Source organism: Nanorana parkeri, unplaced genomic scaffold (assembly GCF_000935625.1).
Source record: "Nanorana parkeri isolate BGI_ZX_2015 unplaced genomic scaffold, ASM93562v1 scaffold179, whole genome shotgun sequence".
NCBI classification, from domain to species: domain Eukaryota; kingdom Metazoa; phylum Chordata; class Amphibia; order Anura; family Dicroglossidae; genus Nanorana; species Nanorana parkeri.
Genome location: NW_017306447.1, coordinates 760756 through 777471, shown reverse-complemented (window position 1 = coordinate 777471; position 16716 = coordinate 760756). Strand labels below are relative to the sequence as shown.

Below are 16716 nucleotides of genomic sequence, written 5' to 3'. Positions count from 1 at the left end.
TATATATTCTTACTTAAACCTAAATCTTGATGTACATTGTATATTCTTTCAGATCTGTGCATGAATCCAATGTGAAATGTTGCCACTGTGCAGGAGCTTCCTGTTACAAAGACCAGAATTGGAAAGAAAGCACTGGACACGCAAAGTTAGCCTATTGGTGTGGTTGGCCTAATATTATGTGAAACAATTGGAATAGTTGATCTGACTATCAGAGAGGCAGCTTTTACATGCCAAAAGACCTCCAATGTCTCCTTGGAAGCCCCACACTCCGTTTAATAGTCCTGATACATCTTTATTCAAAGTAGGGTTGTTGGGAGAGTTAGAAATAGCCAATGCATTTCGAGGTCACATACAAATACCCTGTTCATTGGGTTCACTGGGACTATCACAGTACCACTTCAGGAGAAAGGGAATGAGAGGGGTAAAAGCTAGGTAAGATAACAAATGGAACCACAGAAATCTGGACTTACTTTGTCCAGTGTCTAAGAATGCATAGAGCTTGGTAGCAGCTGGTTTGACAGCTGACGAGTTCTGTTTAAATTTTCAGTCTCTTAAACACAGCTCATCAGCATCACTCATTGTTGCCATACCAGCTGCTGATGAGCTCTATGCATTCTCACACACTTGACAAAGTGAGCCCAGATTTCTTTGGTTAGTTTTGTTCTTACCTAGTGTGTACCTCTCACTCCCTTTCTCGTGTTACAGATGGTAACATGTGGCTTGACTGAGAGGAGTGGTATTACGATACGCTTGTGGCGTGAAAACCTAAGTGGCAGTGAGAGCGATGTCCGCCAGCTGCACGTGCCCAGCTGGCCAGGATGATGTGTGCTTAGTGTGACAGGTTAGGACTGTTTTTGTGATTTTGTGGTTTGTCTGTTCACCTTCAATTCCCTGATCTGCGACCATGGTCAGCATTCTCCTGGTTAATACAGCTTATGGGTGTGTTTGTAGACTTGACTCGCCCCTTAGTTATCCTTCCACCTATCATGTAACCTGACAGCCGATTACTCCTCCCAGCTGTCAGTTTTAAATGTCTAAGGGTTTCCTGCTATTCTCACTGTACCTTTTACCCAGGCTTGACAAAGGCACGTTCTGACGAAGCCCCGCATTGTAGGAGGGGCGAAACGCGTCGACAGACAGACAGCGACCAGACACATAACTATCATGCCACAAGTGGATGTACGATCCTGATGCCAGGGAACTCTGCTATATTTTCAATCGGGGTTCTCAGCGACGGACAGACTATACCTAGAACATCTAGGAGACGATCCAAAGATCCATTAAGTGGAAATATCCCTCAAATCTACTATCTGGGATTAGATAGCAACAATCATCCCCTGGAGGAAATAACAAGGCATCTACACATGTAAATGGACTACTGGACCCCACAGGAAGGAAAAAATCTTCAAATCGCCCGGACTATAAGAAAACTTCAGTAAACGTGAGTGACAAAAAATCCTTTATTTATGTCCGTTAAGGACGGTGTCTGAATACCACTCTGAAGTGAAATCTTACACCCTCTACACTCGATAATTCGATTATACTTCGGCGTTCCCACTACGATATTCCAAGGCTAAGGAGGAGGAAGGGGTTAATTGCACACACGGCTAGATTCAAGCCAATACCAAATCAAGGAAGACTTAACCTCACAGCTAAACATCTAATCAAAGGAATCTTTAAAGAAAAACAAATTGATAGAGGGAAAAGAATTGAAAGCAAACCGAAAATATATTCCATCAAACTAGAAGATGGCTACATAGGATTAACCTAATCAACAAGTACCACCGTTTGAGTACATTATATAATTTCATTATAAGCGGATGAAGCCAAGGTTACCATCTCAGATCTGCTTTGATCCTTTCTTTCCATTCACAAAATGAAATTATAAGAAAATCTTTCCTTTTGATTGCCCTATCCCTGGGATACGTTTTTAGTCCATACAGCCTATGCAAGTCGGTATATGTATGGGCTATTCCACGAAGGGATAAGTAGCGACGCTGAAATTGCATCGGTTATTTACCCCTTACGGTGAAATTAATGTTGAATACAAATGAGGATCGATCCACATCAAATTTATGATTGTCTGTATTTTTTAAAGTTTTTATGGTGGGATAGTTAGTCAAATGTGTTATCTTATATGTCTTTTTCAATAAAATTATTTTTTTCATGCAACTAACTGGCTTGTCCGGATCCCTGAATTGACCACTGCTAACCCGTTATTCTGTGACGAGTTAATCCTTTTTCTTTGTATGAATCAATATGGTCACGGATCGGACCACATAAGCAGTTGTGCAAATACAAGGAGGGTGATTATAATCAGTCGGATCTCCAGGTAGGAACAAAACCCGTTTCTAACTTGACAAAGGCTGCGCCTCGAAACGCGTAGCCAGTTGGAGAGATCTCACCCATCCACATTGCTCCCCAGTTCCACCTTACTTTACCCTATTGTGACTTCCTGTCACTAGAGTTGCCTACGTGCAGCATTGAACGACCACTCTGTGCTCATAGCCGTTCGGCACCAACACTCTTTTTTTCTGCCGTCACGGCTCAGCCTGGCCAGCTGAGCACGTGCAGCCGGCAGACATCGCTCTCACTGCCACTTAGGTTTTCACGCCACGAGCGTATCGTAATACCACTCCTCTCAGTCAAGCCACATGTTATATGGACGTCAGACGAGCTCTTCTGAGGTTTTCAGACCCACACCGCTGACATCTAAACGTGAGTTAATATCACCCTCCCAGTAGTAGCGCTCTTTTCATGTGTGCGTTTTAGCTACAGGGTTCCTCTCCCTGCTTTAAGGAGCTTGCACACTGTTGACTACATCCTGTAGTTCATTTCCACATTGTTTCCACCCAGCAGTAGTGCGCTTATCCATTTTTGTTAATTTGTTTCCTTAGGTAAGGAAACCATTTTAGGTTTATGCTACTTCCCCATGAGATACAGTCCTCCATTTTATGTTTTGTTTTCATGTCCTTTTGTTGCCTCTACTGACTCATTACCTAAAATTTGCAGCGTTGAGTTGTTTTTTTTCCTTATGTGAAAATGATATTATTTTGATAGACTTTTTAACTGGGATTGATTTTTAATATTATTTATTATCCAATATATTTAAAAAGGTTACCCCATAGTTCTCTTTTAAGCTGCAAGCACTATTCCAGTACACAAACAGAACTAATAATACATATATAATAAAATATGCCCCTCTAATAACTAATATATAATTACATGTAGCTCTAAATATCAGAATATATCCAAAAAAATATATTTCTATCCAATGTGTTAAGAAACACATATATCAATATGCAAATAGAGTCAAATAAAAGTGTGACAACCAGTGTCAATTAGATAAATAGAATGCAAACAAATTCAAATAATTGTGTCACAATGTTTATTTGAATTTGTTTGCACTTTATATGTAATTGACACTGGTTGTCACACTTTATATTTGACTGTTTGCTCTCCTAATTGTTGAATTTTTCTCTAGTGTAGTCTTGGAGGTCAGATGTATCGGTACATGTACTCGTACTTGTACCGAGTACTGTACTCGGTATCTGTGCAACCCTAATATACATATATACGACTGTCCTCCCGTGACCCAAAGCTCAGTATATAGTGAGCTATCGCCCGCTATATACTGAGATCGCTGCAGCTGGGATGGATCCCGACAATACTGTTGAGATCCACCTCACTGGCTGAGTGACAACTGGCTCTGCCTATCTAGAGGCAGAGCCAGCTGTGCCCGTCACCTCCCCGTCCGTTCCTCCAGTCTGCGCTGGAGGATCGGAGCGAGGGAATCCCTGTGGGGAGCAGTGACTGACAGTCACTGCTCTCTGCAGGGAGATGATCGGGAAGTGAGCAACGGTATGTGTTCACTGACTTCCCGAACTATGGAGCCGACGTGTGACCGTTTCAATGTCACACGTCGGCTCTAACTATGAGGATGAGTGGAAATAACTCACCTCATAGTTCTCCTTTAAGTAGGTGTTTTTGGCGTGAAGTAATTATAGTTTATTTATTTTTATTATAGATTAAGAAACTCTAAGAATTCACCTTTACTTATGAGGTTTACCTTCCACAATTGTTGAAAACAATCATTTCAGTATTGGAAAAGATGCAATTTTAGTGCAATTCTTATAATTTGATACATCAGTGACATCACTGTTATATTATCACATGATCCTGAAGCAGATAATTGCTTTTTGTTCTCTCCTAGCCCTGATGAAGGGGGTATTTGCATGAGCTCCCAAAATGCGTTGAATATTTCTATAATGTCCGCTCAATGCTACTTTAAATAAAGATGGATCTGGACTATTAAACGGAGTGTGGTGCTTCAATTCACAATCTTGCAATGTGTAATAAAGACCAGTCAGTGCGGTCCTTTCCATGTAGAGGGTTACATGTAGATGATCTTGTATCCCCCCAATCTATTGTAGTTTTCTGCAGGTAGCCTATAGTGGGAGGACCCAATGGGTCCTATCCACAGCTCTGCTCTCTGCATAGGCTATGTGCAGCACAGTGATGACGTCAACACTATTTTTACTAGGTAATAACAGGGTTTAAAAAGGCATTTGGTGCACATAAAGTCGATTTATATCCTTTGAGTTTGTTGCGGATTACATTTAGATTAAAATGTTTGTGCCCATAGTTCAGCTGTAGGAGAAAAAAACCCATCCCGGCAAGGACCAAGTATCACTTACATCCATGAAGGTTTGAAATAATTTTGTGGCTTTCCTAATTTCAGCATGATCATCTCATGCAGCTCCAGAAGGAAGCGGTTTGTGCCATTCTGCTCCAAGAACACATTGAGTGCGTGCTGCCTCTCCTTGTCTAGTTTATGTTTGTAAGCTTTGTCCACACTGGCAAATGGATCCTGAAACATCATAATAGACTTGGTCAGAAATACATTTGATCTCTTTATACATACATGTTAATTTCCCTAAAAGAATGAATATTTGTGACCTGCATCATGAGTGTGACTTCAAAATATCCACCAATAGCTTTTGTTTCTTCCCATCACCAGCTCCCAGGAGATTAGCTGTATTCATGGGAACCCCCAGCCACCCTGACCTGTAGTCTGATTTCGTGGATGTCGTCAGTATATGGTGATGATAATCGTATTTCTACAGTTACCTTTAGCAATTTTAAATTACAGATGATCACATTTTCCATCCACCAATCATGTTAAATCACAAGCCTGAGACAAACTTCTCTATAGGGAGTCAGGATTTTTACACTGTTATGACCAGATGTTTTCTTGATCCAATTTTATTGGGAAAAAATGTTTGGGATATTTCTTTAAACCCTTTTAAATGTGAAAATCTCACCCTCTTTAGATGTATAAGATGTTGTGACTTCAGTGCAGTGAGAAGCTGCCAAAGAGAGATTGTGTTTTTTAAGGGACAGCGTTTCAGCGCCTACAAAAAGTAAAACAAATGACATATTTATTACATTACATGTATTTATTGGAGATTTAAGTGCATCTCAAATATACAAATGATTCCATTCTTAAAGGTTTGGTCCTTCTAAAAGTAGTATTTCAGTGCTGAGTTCAATCGTCTAACCGATTTATTGTATCTTAGTGATAAAACAAACTTTATTTTTCAGTTTTGATTATGTTGAACAAAAAATAGAACCTCTGTCTAACTTCTATCAATAAAATCAAAATAAATCCACGACTACATAAGTAAATTATACAACAATACAAGAAAAAAGTCCAAAGAATAAGTTTTCAGCACTTGAAGTGAGGCTTCACCTTTATGATTTGAATTATTGAAGCATGACCTCCACCACAGTACAAAAGTAGCAACTTACCAGAGAGTAAGGCCGCAATGTTTTAGAGATCAAATACGCATTGTGAATGAAATCGAAGTAAAGTGCCAAAGCTTTAGGCAACAGTTGAGTTCCACACTTCGACTGTCCCACCGCTTCATACTTGACACAATGGAAAAATTCCATCCTGGGGTGGGAGTACTCAGAATAAGGATGCTGGGTTTGGGGTGGACTGAGGTGGATCTATGCGATGGGGCTCTCCAGGATCACAATGAGGAGGAACCCACATGCTTTCCTGCATGCTCCCTGGCCCACTCCTCCACCCCACAACCCCTTCTGCCCAGATTACCCTTCCCTTACACCTTCCTATTTATCTTGCCCATGCATTCTTAAGTCTAACCCATATTTCTATCTCCCCCTCTAATCTCCTTGGATAACCCACAGGTCCCCGGCAGCCCATATCATCCATGCCTTCACATCCCAGACCAGCACCAGGAGAGGGACTGGTTGCTTCCTCTCTTGCTTCATATCCATAGCTGTTGGGGAACTGCCTCACCCATCCTGTTTTGGGGTTAGGTTTCCACTGGGGGATGCTGTCCCCCAAAGAGTTGGAAGTTAACCCTACATATGCTCATATCCCTTTAATGACCGGGCTCAACATGCTGTTTCTTTGCTCCCTTCATCCCGCATTTCCCGTCCTAGAACAGCAATAACTTAGATCCGTATCTTTATGTGAATATGTTTGTGACACAAGGCTGCTGTGTCATTTGTATTCTTTTGTTCTTAATTCATAATAAAAACATGTTATAATAAAACTTATTTCATATAAAAAACCATAAAATCTACTATTGCAAAGATAGAAGCAAAACTGCACTGTTGCTGCACAAACAACACCGCTGCTCGGATACTAGCTAGTAGCATGATGATGTCAGTGTCCAAAGTTCCACCCGATCTGTTTAATCCCATACGGATGTTCTTAGGGGCTACATGCACTCGCTTACATTGACATAATTAAAATGTAAAAGAGGGGATGGGAGCAATAACAGGAAGGATGTATGAATCAAATACCTCCCAAAGGAGATCACACTCTTCAGGTATTTTCCTACAATCATCAACATAGATATCCGACAGAACATTATTAACAATAAAAGCATCAATATTCTCCAATATTCTATATTTACATACATCTGTAATAAACCCCTATATATAGAATATATACATACTGATCATCATTCCCTATCAATCCAATCAGAGGAGACTAAATTCCCCATTAGAAGGTAACAATAAAAGGAATAAATATCTGTTAATATAACAATATATTTGGGGCATAATTACACAATTCACATATCCACCTGGTTTCCATTTTTGAAATAAATACATGTTCATCAGTTGTATCTTTGTAAATTATGTTTCCTCTTTTGCATCTCAATGATGTCAGTGTAAGTCAATGCCCATTGCCCCACGGACATCTGTTTAGAACTAAATGCCTAGCACAGCGCTTCGGACACTGATGTCAACATGTCACTAGCATGTATCTGAGCAGTGGCGGAACAGTGCAGTTTTGCTTTTATGTTTGCAATAGTAATTTTTATGTTTTTTTAATTTTATGTAACAGGCAATATGCACCATTGGAGCACTTTTATTTATTTTTATGGGCACTTCTAATGGAAATTGGATAATACATAATTGGGAAAGCAGTTGCAGAGATTTATGATTCCATAATCCCAGTTAATCCTGTATGGCGATTGCACCATACAGAAACACATTTGACCTTTAACATTCCAATCCTTTGGTAAGTTTCTATCACAGTCTGTTGTGCCACTTAGTAGACTACCCCTCACGTCTTGTCTGAATGATCGCCTGTCACTAGTGAGAGGGAAATCTTTCCAACAGGTACCATGACAACAATGAAATACTGACAATTGTTTTGGTCAGTGGCATAAAAAGGAGAAGTGTGACTTCACAAAATCTACCTCAAGAACATGTGTGCTGCTCTGTTCCTTCATCTGTAGGACATCTTCTACATATCTTGTTAAGGAAAGTTCTGGATCTCCTCCTGACGTTGCCAGAAATCCCATTGAGATATCCACAATATTTAAGGCTTCACAGACATCACTGAATGCATTCAGGTCTTTGCTTATAACATCTATTGCTGAGTTTGATAAAGAGTCCTAAAAAAAAAAGAAGAACGTAAAATCATATCCATTAATGTTTTAATTGATTTTCACAAAGTAAAATTGTACCAGAGAGCATTGGAAAAAACTATTCAACTATTGGACAATCCATCTTATCCTTGACAGGGACATCTACTCAGTCAGATGGGGTACCAGCACTGTGCAAACAGCCACATCATACCTATTTATTACTAATTATTATTATCACTACCGTGCCAAAAGGTATTGAGGAAACTGAGAACTTCCCATTCATCCTGTGTGATACTGGTCTCCTGATGTGAATGTTCATAAAATATACAATATAATGTGCTGTATAGCACAGTATGGTGGAAAAAAGGTGGCTATACAGGGGTAGACTATTGCCACACATCAGCCATGCATGGTGGATGCCAGCACTCCTTTGGTAAAACAAGGCAGGCAGACATGATATTGCCTGTAACACTCATTGATTTTGCCCCTCCTATTTAGATTGTAAGCTCTCATGGTGCAGGGTTCTGCTATCTTGCACTGTATGGCAACTGTAATGTCTTCCTTATATTGTAAAGCACTGGGCAAACTGTTGGCACTATACAAATCTTGTATAATAATAATAATAATATAATAATTAAAGAGAGATAACACTGTAAGGCCATCCAGCCACCCTCATCCACTGTCATGTGGAGATGACAGTGGATGCCTGCCCCCTCTGACTTGATATAAGTCTGGTCCCTTCACTACTTCTCAACCACTTTCTGTTCGGGCCTGGAGGGCTCTGTGTGTCACATCCCGGTCAACAAAGTGGTTTTTGCACTCGCCATGGTTACCTGGTGGCCACAGATTATCCAGCTCTGATCTTCAGCCGGGCTTGTGACAGCTCTGAAGCAAGAATCACTGAGACCACAGTACTTAATTAATCACTGAGCAGATTGGTAACTGACATTCCTTTGGTCTGCTCCTTTTGTCCTCCTGACCCTAATTGCCATGATCCCGGGCTACCCAGAAAGGGGGAGAATGAACCACGTATGCAGGCTGCTATAAGTGATCTGGTTGCTTTACAGCCACTTGTACTGAAGAAGCATCACCTGCTGAAAAAAATTTGATACCAAGATCATGGCTTCAGCAGCAGCCGTGATCTTGGCTCCTAGTTCTGGGTGATATTTGTCCAGACCTGTCTTGCATGTACTTTAAAACCTGTTTTCCTGCCTGTGTCCCATTTGGAATATTTGCCTCTAGTTCCTTTCTTCCTGTGGTGAAGACACAGCAATAAGGGAGAGGAAATTCCCTTTTTGGCAGTTTCTACCAGAGCAGATATCCCCATTCAAAGATTTCCCCTCTATTCCAAATTAAGGTGACAAATGTAACATTCTGGATGTCCCATGACTTTCTGTTGTGGAGGCAATGGTCACCAGCACAAACAGAGAGGATGACCCTCTGCAGCGATACTCAGACAGACAGCCGTATAAACCTGACGGCTTTCAACATTTTCCCAATCCATACAAAACAAAAAAAGTATTTATTTTAGATGCTCTTTTACACAGACAGGGGTTTCAAGGAAGAATGCATTAGAAAAAAAAAACTGTGATTCCTCTTTAATGCATAGTATAAAACACTTATTTGAAATCTCGTACCTGAGGAAGTCTTTTCTTTAGATCTGTAAACAGGTGCTCATAGTTTCTGTCATGGGAAAGGGTGAGAGTTGGCAATCCCTAAAATGTACAAATATCTGTTTAGTTATACAGAAAGTAATACAGCTATTTGCTCACAGATCAAAGTACAATGTACTGCTCATTTTACAATAAATAAAATAATTGTTAAATGATATTCTGCATACCGAGTGCAGGATGTGCAATTATATTTGCATTCTGCTTAATGGCAAAATAAACTTTAATTAAAACAAACTTGATTCAGCCACAGCACACATTTCTAATAATATGGTACTTACAACCATGGTGATGAGAGGCTTCCCTTGGAGAAGGCGGGTGGTGAGTTGATTCTGGATCTTTGGAAAGTCAAATTCCTGTAAAGTCTCTTTACCGCTCTCTAAACTATACTGGCAGTTGGATAAGATTATAGGCACTAGATCCTTTTCCAGCTCATAACTGATCACATGTAGATCCATTACTTCAGAAGCTTTAATAGAGTAACTAAAGAAAATGAAATAAAGTATAAATTACAACTATAATAAAGATTTGATAGCAAACACTAGAAAGCAGCATATCATTATGTAGGTATGTATTGTAAAAAAAAATGTTCTATCAACTATTGCATGTATTTTGTGTGTCTGTCAACTAAAAATCATCATTGTAATGATTGGTTTTAATTAGCTATGTAAATTATTATTTTATCAAAAATCTTACAACTGACTTCAGGGATCTTATCTAAAGCTGAGTCCCATCCTTCTGTTTTTCATTTGGTGTTAAAAATAGTACAATATAAAGCAAAACTAACCATGTGAACTACATATAAAAGAACTAGCCTCTAGCATAATGCTAAACTACCCAACACCTCCTGTCAGGTTTATAGTGACAGAACCTTTTGTATAAGTGTCCCCAGTCAGCCGGCAAACATTGCCTTCATATACAGAATGGACTTTTCCATGATTTCTATACGCAAAGTGCTTGGCCTCAAAGTTCTCACTAACCAATATGCTTATACTGTGCTTAGTGAGGAACTACATGGAGGCCAGGGGCAACAGACTCCTAAATGGGTGAGACAATGGAGGCAGCACAGACCAGCATTCTTACTTGTGTTAATTCAGTCTAATAATTCCCTGAAATGTATTATTTCCTCGGTTATTGTTATGTATACAGGTGCACACTGAATTAATTCCAGTTCAATATATCATCTATTTTTAAAAATAGATGCGGAAAAAATAAGAACATACTTAGGTTCAATGTTGGTGTATTTTGCCAGTGCATATATAAAACTGTTGTGCAGTGCTATGAGGTAGCTGGTGAGTGCTGTAGCACCCAGGCCCAGTCCCTGCCGACGAGGAAGAAGAAACTCGAATTCGCTTTCCATGGTAAGAATCTCATCACACATGCCTTCTGGGAGCTTTATTTCACCTACATTTCCAGAAAAATAAAATAACTGAAGTTAAAGGCTTAATAGGCACAGGGACAGTTCATGTCTTGTACTGCTCACTGGTTAATGTGCACTTGTCAAGTCTTTTTCAGTTGATAAGCTAACATTAGAGGTATCAGGTAGCAGAAGATTATTGCCGGGGACTGTCTAATTAATAAAAATAAATTTTTTGGACTTTCAAGCAGACTCCTATTCCAGGCACACTTTGGTAGATCTAACCTAATAATATCAACCACTAAAACTAGTGTGGTTGACCATTAAGCATTTGGGTGGTCACATCGGTTTACTCTGTTTAGGATTCTTGACTGATGGATTCGTCCATTTTCTGTCCCTCCGTTAAAAACCCCAATAAACACACGGACTGCGCGACATGGATTTTAACGGCCACAGCAGCCCTTTTATTAAACAAACCATTTTAACCATTTTAACAATAACCAAAGTAATAAACCAAATATACAAAATAATACTTTAACAAGGGTTGACCTGAGAAGGGGTCTTTGGGTGCCCGCCAGCCCAAAACAGGCCTCTCATAACACTCCACCCATGTCCCCAGCCGCACCACAACCAGCTCGAGGACACTTACTACTTCCAGGTTCCCAAGGGGCCAGGCCCCCGCCCTTTACAAATCCGGACACCAACAGGGGGAAGCACCCATACCAGCTGAGGGCCCCCCACATTTTTGTAATGAACTCCGATTTTGTAGACCCCCCAAAGACCCCCTAACTCGCCAAGCTGCTTCCTTCGTCGATTTCCAGAAAGAGGACGTCCCTCAGCCCTCGCAGTCCCTTCCCATGCGGCTCCTCCCGGACACCTGACTCCCACGTCCAATCAGGTAAGAGCAGCTATTCCCATTTTATTTTTTAACCCTTTCTCCCGGGACTATTCCTCCCCCCAGTCATGTAGCCCCTCCGCTTAGTCTCTCCGTGTCTGTCTATTTTCCTGCAGATGTTCCTCCTGTCATCTGTTGTTGTTGCTCCTGTTGGCTCTATCCTCAGACTGTACCTCGGTACCCTGTAATTGCCAAGTTACTTTATTTTTGGTTCTGTCTCCTGGCTTGTTTGACTCCTGGACTTGCTGTGTTTTCATCTACATCTTCGCTCCACACCAGTTTTGACACTCAGCTCTGGTTAACCCCAACAATAACCTTAGGAAAACCTTGACTACTCCAAATTTCCTAGCTCACTTTCACTAAGGGGGTCTAACATATCCCAACAGGGCTGACCCACAAATACAAAACAGCATACATAGAAACTACACAAAATTTGCAAAGCCGTCATCATCATGTGATCATTTTCATTCACAATACTCTAGCTATCATCTAAAGCTACTTCCAAGTACCTTTCAATTGTTCTTAATAAGCAGCATTCACATGATCATATGACTTCAGGAGCTGTATTTTAAAGAACTGGCCAAAGCAGAGAAAGTTGTTACTCACCATTTGTCTGCAGGAAAAGCCGCAGATGATTCCAAGCACGTATGAATTTTTGTATAGGCTGCTCAAACATACATTGAGCTCCACCTGTAAAATGAATAGGACAAATGTAGCAGTATAACCATAATAAACACTATAAACATTGATTTATATCAACTTCTACTATCTGTAATACGGTCAGGCTGCATATACAGAATATGTCTCGTTTTACTTTGTGTTATAGGTTAACAACTCTTCACTGCAAGCACATAGGAGAGTCAGGCCTCGGCTCTCATACATAAGCTCTTCTGTGGTATGGCACCTCCCAGTGAACACTGCTCTAATCAACATTACTCTCACTCTCTGAGCAGTGGTCTTGATGCGAGCAGTATTTAGGGGGGGCACACTGGAGAGCTGGGCTGCTGTTTGTGTGAGAGAGCAGTTGTCCGACTCTTAGTGCTGCCAGAAAAGGCTTTTTTAGTCCTTGCTGCAGCACTTAGTGTATAACAAATAGGCATATTTATCACAGTTGATGTATCCTGACTGCATTACAATAATAAATTAAGAGGAAACATAAGAATTCAATGCTGGCACCGATGCACTGTATCTCCCAATCCATCCACTAAAAAAACGTCCTCCCCCGAGGACGCAACTTCTCAAACTTACAGGGGAGACCTTCACAACATGTAAAAGGAACATACAGAAAAGCACTTTCTCTTCAATAAATATAGTTTTATAATTGTTAAAAACATGTAAACAATATATATATATATATATATACTCACAAAGCTCAGAAATATACAGCACAAATAATCCACATAGAAACAGTAAAAAAGGCTCTAAAGAAAGGGGACGTGCCCCAGAAAAACGTCAGCCATAGCTGCCTGAGATGTGTTGTGCTGGCTGGTCTAGCCGGCAGCATCTGTTGTATTGGGCAGTGGCAACTTTGTATTATGAGGGATGCATCTAGCGTATCCATGAATGTTTATATGTGGAGTATATGTGCTGCACACATCTAAGCTTTGTGAGTATATATATTGTTTACTTGTTTTTGAAACATTACTTAACTATATTTCACAAGGAGAAGGCACTTTCTGTATGTTCCTAATAAATTAAGAGGGTATAATTGGATTGCATTGCTGCACTACTTTATATTGAAGATCTAAACCCTAACTAGATGACATTTAAGCACTGTGTTATATACAATTAACATGTTTTTTCATGAAATACAGTTTTTTGTAATCCTTTGCTAATCTCCTGCAGCCTGTTTAGCCACTTCCTGTCTACTTTCACGTGCTCCAGTGGTAGCTTCATCTCATTGCTGTGGTGAAGCATTCTGATAGTGACAAAGAGGACTAGGTCTGTGCAATGTGTGTTGGCAAGGTTGCTTGCAGTATCCATCAGGGTGCATGTGACAATACAGGGACACAGTTGGGAGACAGCTGTTACCCTATAACAGGAAGTACCTGAACAAGGACATGCATTGCAGAATAACCAAGTATCCTGTAAATAGAAGCTGAATAGTAAAAAAAAAATAAAAAATCAGATATATAAATGAGAGATGAGATTTTGAGATTTTAGTGGTTGGGTTTAGATATTTAGGCATGATAAATGTTCTTTTTACAGCCGCCATTTTATACCCATTAGTTGACTACCAATAATTTCCTATGATGTGTTCTCAGGAATATTTGTTTAGTAAACAAGGTATAAAATACACGTTATAAATAGTCCATTCCGAAGAGTTTAGGTTAGGTTGGATTTATCCCAGTTCATGATGTAATAGCTAATGTGGTCATAAATGTTTGATAGGTACCAGACTTTATGCTTTGCAAGAAATCTCCAATAGTTTTAAAGTTGATATCTTTGTAATTCTGGAATTTCTTCACCAAATCCTTCTGAAGTTTCAACATATCTGGCAAAAATTTCACCATCTGTAGTTCTGTTTCCTGTAAAACAAAATAAAGTAATGTAATAGTAGTCTTCGTTACGTGGAAATATTTCTAAATAGCAAAAATATTCCACGGGGTTATTGGCAATATTGGTGGTAAGGGCTTGTTCACACCATGTCTGGACCAGCTCTGGATCAGCCCTGCAAACGCAGTGCAGTTTTGATGCATTTTGTACGTGTTCAAGTGCGTTTTTTTTGCTGAAAATTGACTTTTAGGTGAAGTCCAGTGTGGTTGCATCCGTTTTTATGTGTTTTACATGCATTTTGGTGCGTTCCAGACCAGAACAACAGCAATTTTTTCCCTGCACCGGAATGGTAAAATACCATAAGAATACATTGTGATACATTTCAGGTGCGTAAAAAGCTGTTCTGGTGTTCTGTACATGGTGTGAACAAGCACGAACACAGTATACACAGATATCAATGCTTAAAGTGTAAATGAACCCCAGAGAATAACTATACCAATCTTCCTGGTGCATTATGATGTTAACAGAGCAGAATATTGCCTTTCATTTAGGTTATAAAGCATCCCATAGCCATAGCTAAAATTATGTCCTCCACTATCTTGCAGCAGAGCTGGACCACTTTGCTTGGTGTGTAAGCAATGGCCCTTTCTGTTGCAGTCTGACACTCTGCCTTTAAGTCAGAGTTAGAGCCCTCCATGCCCAAGCTCCTTGGTGAGTGGAGGGCTCTAGCACTGACTCAGGGAGAGAATGGCATGTTGTAATGCTGCAGAAAGAGCCATCGCTCTGCCTCATCAAAGGCCTAAACCTTGCTCAGTTCACTGTAAGCTCTTCAGTAAAACCACAAGAGATAAACCCGATGAACTCTCACAGACAGGGGCCTCCTTACCATCTTGTCTTGAATTGTATTGTGATTGTAATGTCTTCCTTATATTGTAAAGCGCTGTGCAAACTGTTGGCGCTATATAAATCCTGTATAAAAATGAACTGGCCAATAGAACCTTGTTATACGATATCAGGTCTGATGATATCTTATGAGCAAATATGTTTGCCAAAAATTGGGGCGCTAATACTTGTGAGCAGTTAATAATAAGAACAGACATGGCATGCTAGATGTTGTAGTCCATAGTAAATAGGGAAGTATATCCTTACAAGGACATCATACCAAAACAATAACCAAGAACTTACTTTCTCCAGGAATTTCCAGAGTAGAGGAAGGGTGTCTTTTCCATCCTGCTGCTGGACAGTATGTAGTATATATTCAATGGTGATCCGTTCTCTGCAGCTCCATATCTTTGAGCAATACACATTACTGTCCTTTGGCAAGTCCATCTTCTCTCCACTTATCAGAGGATCACCATACACCACCTTTACTACAGGATTGGAACTAATTCTCTCATCCTGACGGATGTAATTGTTCACAGTCATGAGGTCCCTGTCTAAGCTCTGAAACCAGAAAAAAATATTTAGTTATCCAGGAACATATAAAGTTTTCTACTTGATACTTTACATAACAAGTGCGAAACATTTAACCATTTATCTGCCATGGATCATAAGGGTGTGATCCTGAAAACAAATTATTTTCATTTACAATGCTAATAGGGATACATACACATGTCATACAAAGGGCATGGCGAGCTGGGTACTGTCCCAGACTACATGTACCAATGTAAAATGTAATGAAATATCGTTCAGTGGGGAAATGGCCCGCCATTTTATGAGACTATGAGGGTAGCATGGCAAAAATACCAATTTTTTTTAATTACATGCTACAGAGATGGCTTTAAGCTATATTGTCATGGCATTCAAGTTATAATTGTCACCCCACACAATTATTACCTGTTGTATCACTTGCTCCACCTAATAGATTGTAAGCTCTTATGAGCAGGGCCATCCTAACCCTCCTCTATTGAATTTGTATTGTAACTGCATTGTCTCCCTCCATTTTGTAAAGTACTGTGTAAGCTGTTGTTGATATAAATCTTGTGCAATAATAATAATAATATTAATAGAACATTGTCCTGGCATCAAATAATTTGTTTATTACAAATAAAGCAGCAGGACCTCTATCTGATTAATTTAAACTTGAAAAAAAGTGTTTCTTAGGTAGGTTTTGCTGTGACACATATTTTTTTTTTTCAAGTAGCACAACATGGGCGGCACTACGAGTTCCAGGGGTATACCCCATCCTGCATCCTTCCTGACATCCATCAAAGACATAGTGGACCGTGAATGAGGTGTAATGTCCCTGCCCATGCTTGCTGGACCACATGTCTATGGTGCAATATTACCTGTGCATAAACTTTTTTGTCTCAATAAATGAATTTATATAATTTTTCAATACTTGGTCTGGAATAACTCTTTTGGTTGGCACAAAGGAGAGTGTAT

The 16716-nt window shown here is 39.9% G+C and overlaps 1 protein-coding gene across 1 annotated transcript in view; it reads right to left on the bottom strand.

Annotated features, from left to right (window-relative positions):
• The window catches only part of LOC108785794 (E3 ubiquitin-protein ligase RNF213-like), a 162824-nt gene that overhangs the window by 1950 nt on the left and 144158 nt on the right, over positions 1-16716 (bottom strand). Inside the window, exons 55-63 of the mRNA XM_018554943.1 lie at positions 15517-15774; positions 14231-14363; positions 12442-12525; positions 10807-10987; positions 9865-10066; positions 9551-9628; positions 7743-7940; positions 5325-5414; positions 4698-4870 (exon numbers count right to left, since the gene is read on the bottom strand). Coding sequence (XP_018410445.1) covers positions 4698-4870; positions 5325-5414; positions 7743-7940; positions 9551-9628; positions 9865-10066; positions 10807-10987; positions 12442-12525; positions 14231-14363; positions 15517-15774 — 1397 coding nt within the window. The remainder of the gene's footprint in view (positions 1-4697; positions 4871-5324; positions 5415-7742; positions 7941-9550; positions 9629-9864; positions 10067-10806; positions 10988-12441; positions 12526-14230; positions 14364-15516; positions 15775-16716) is intronic.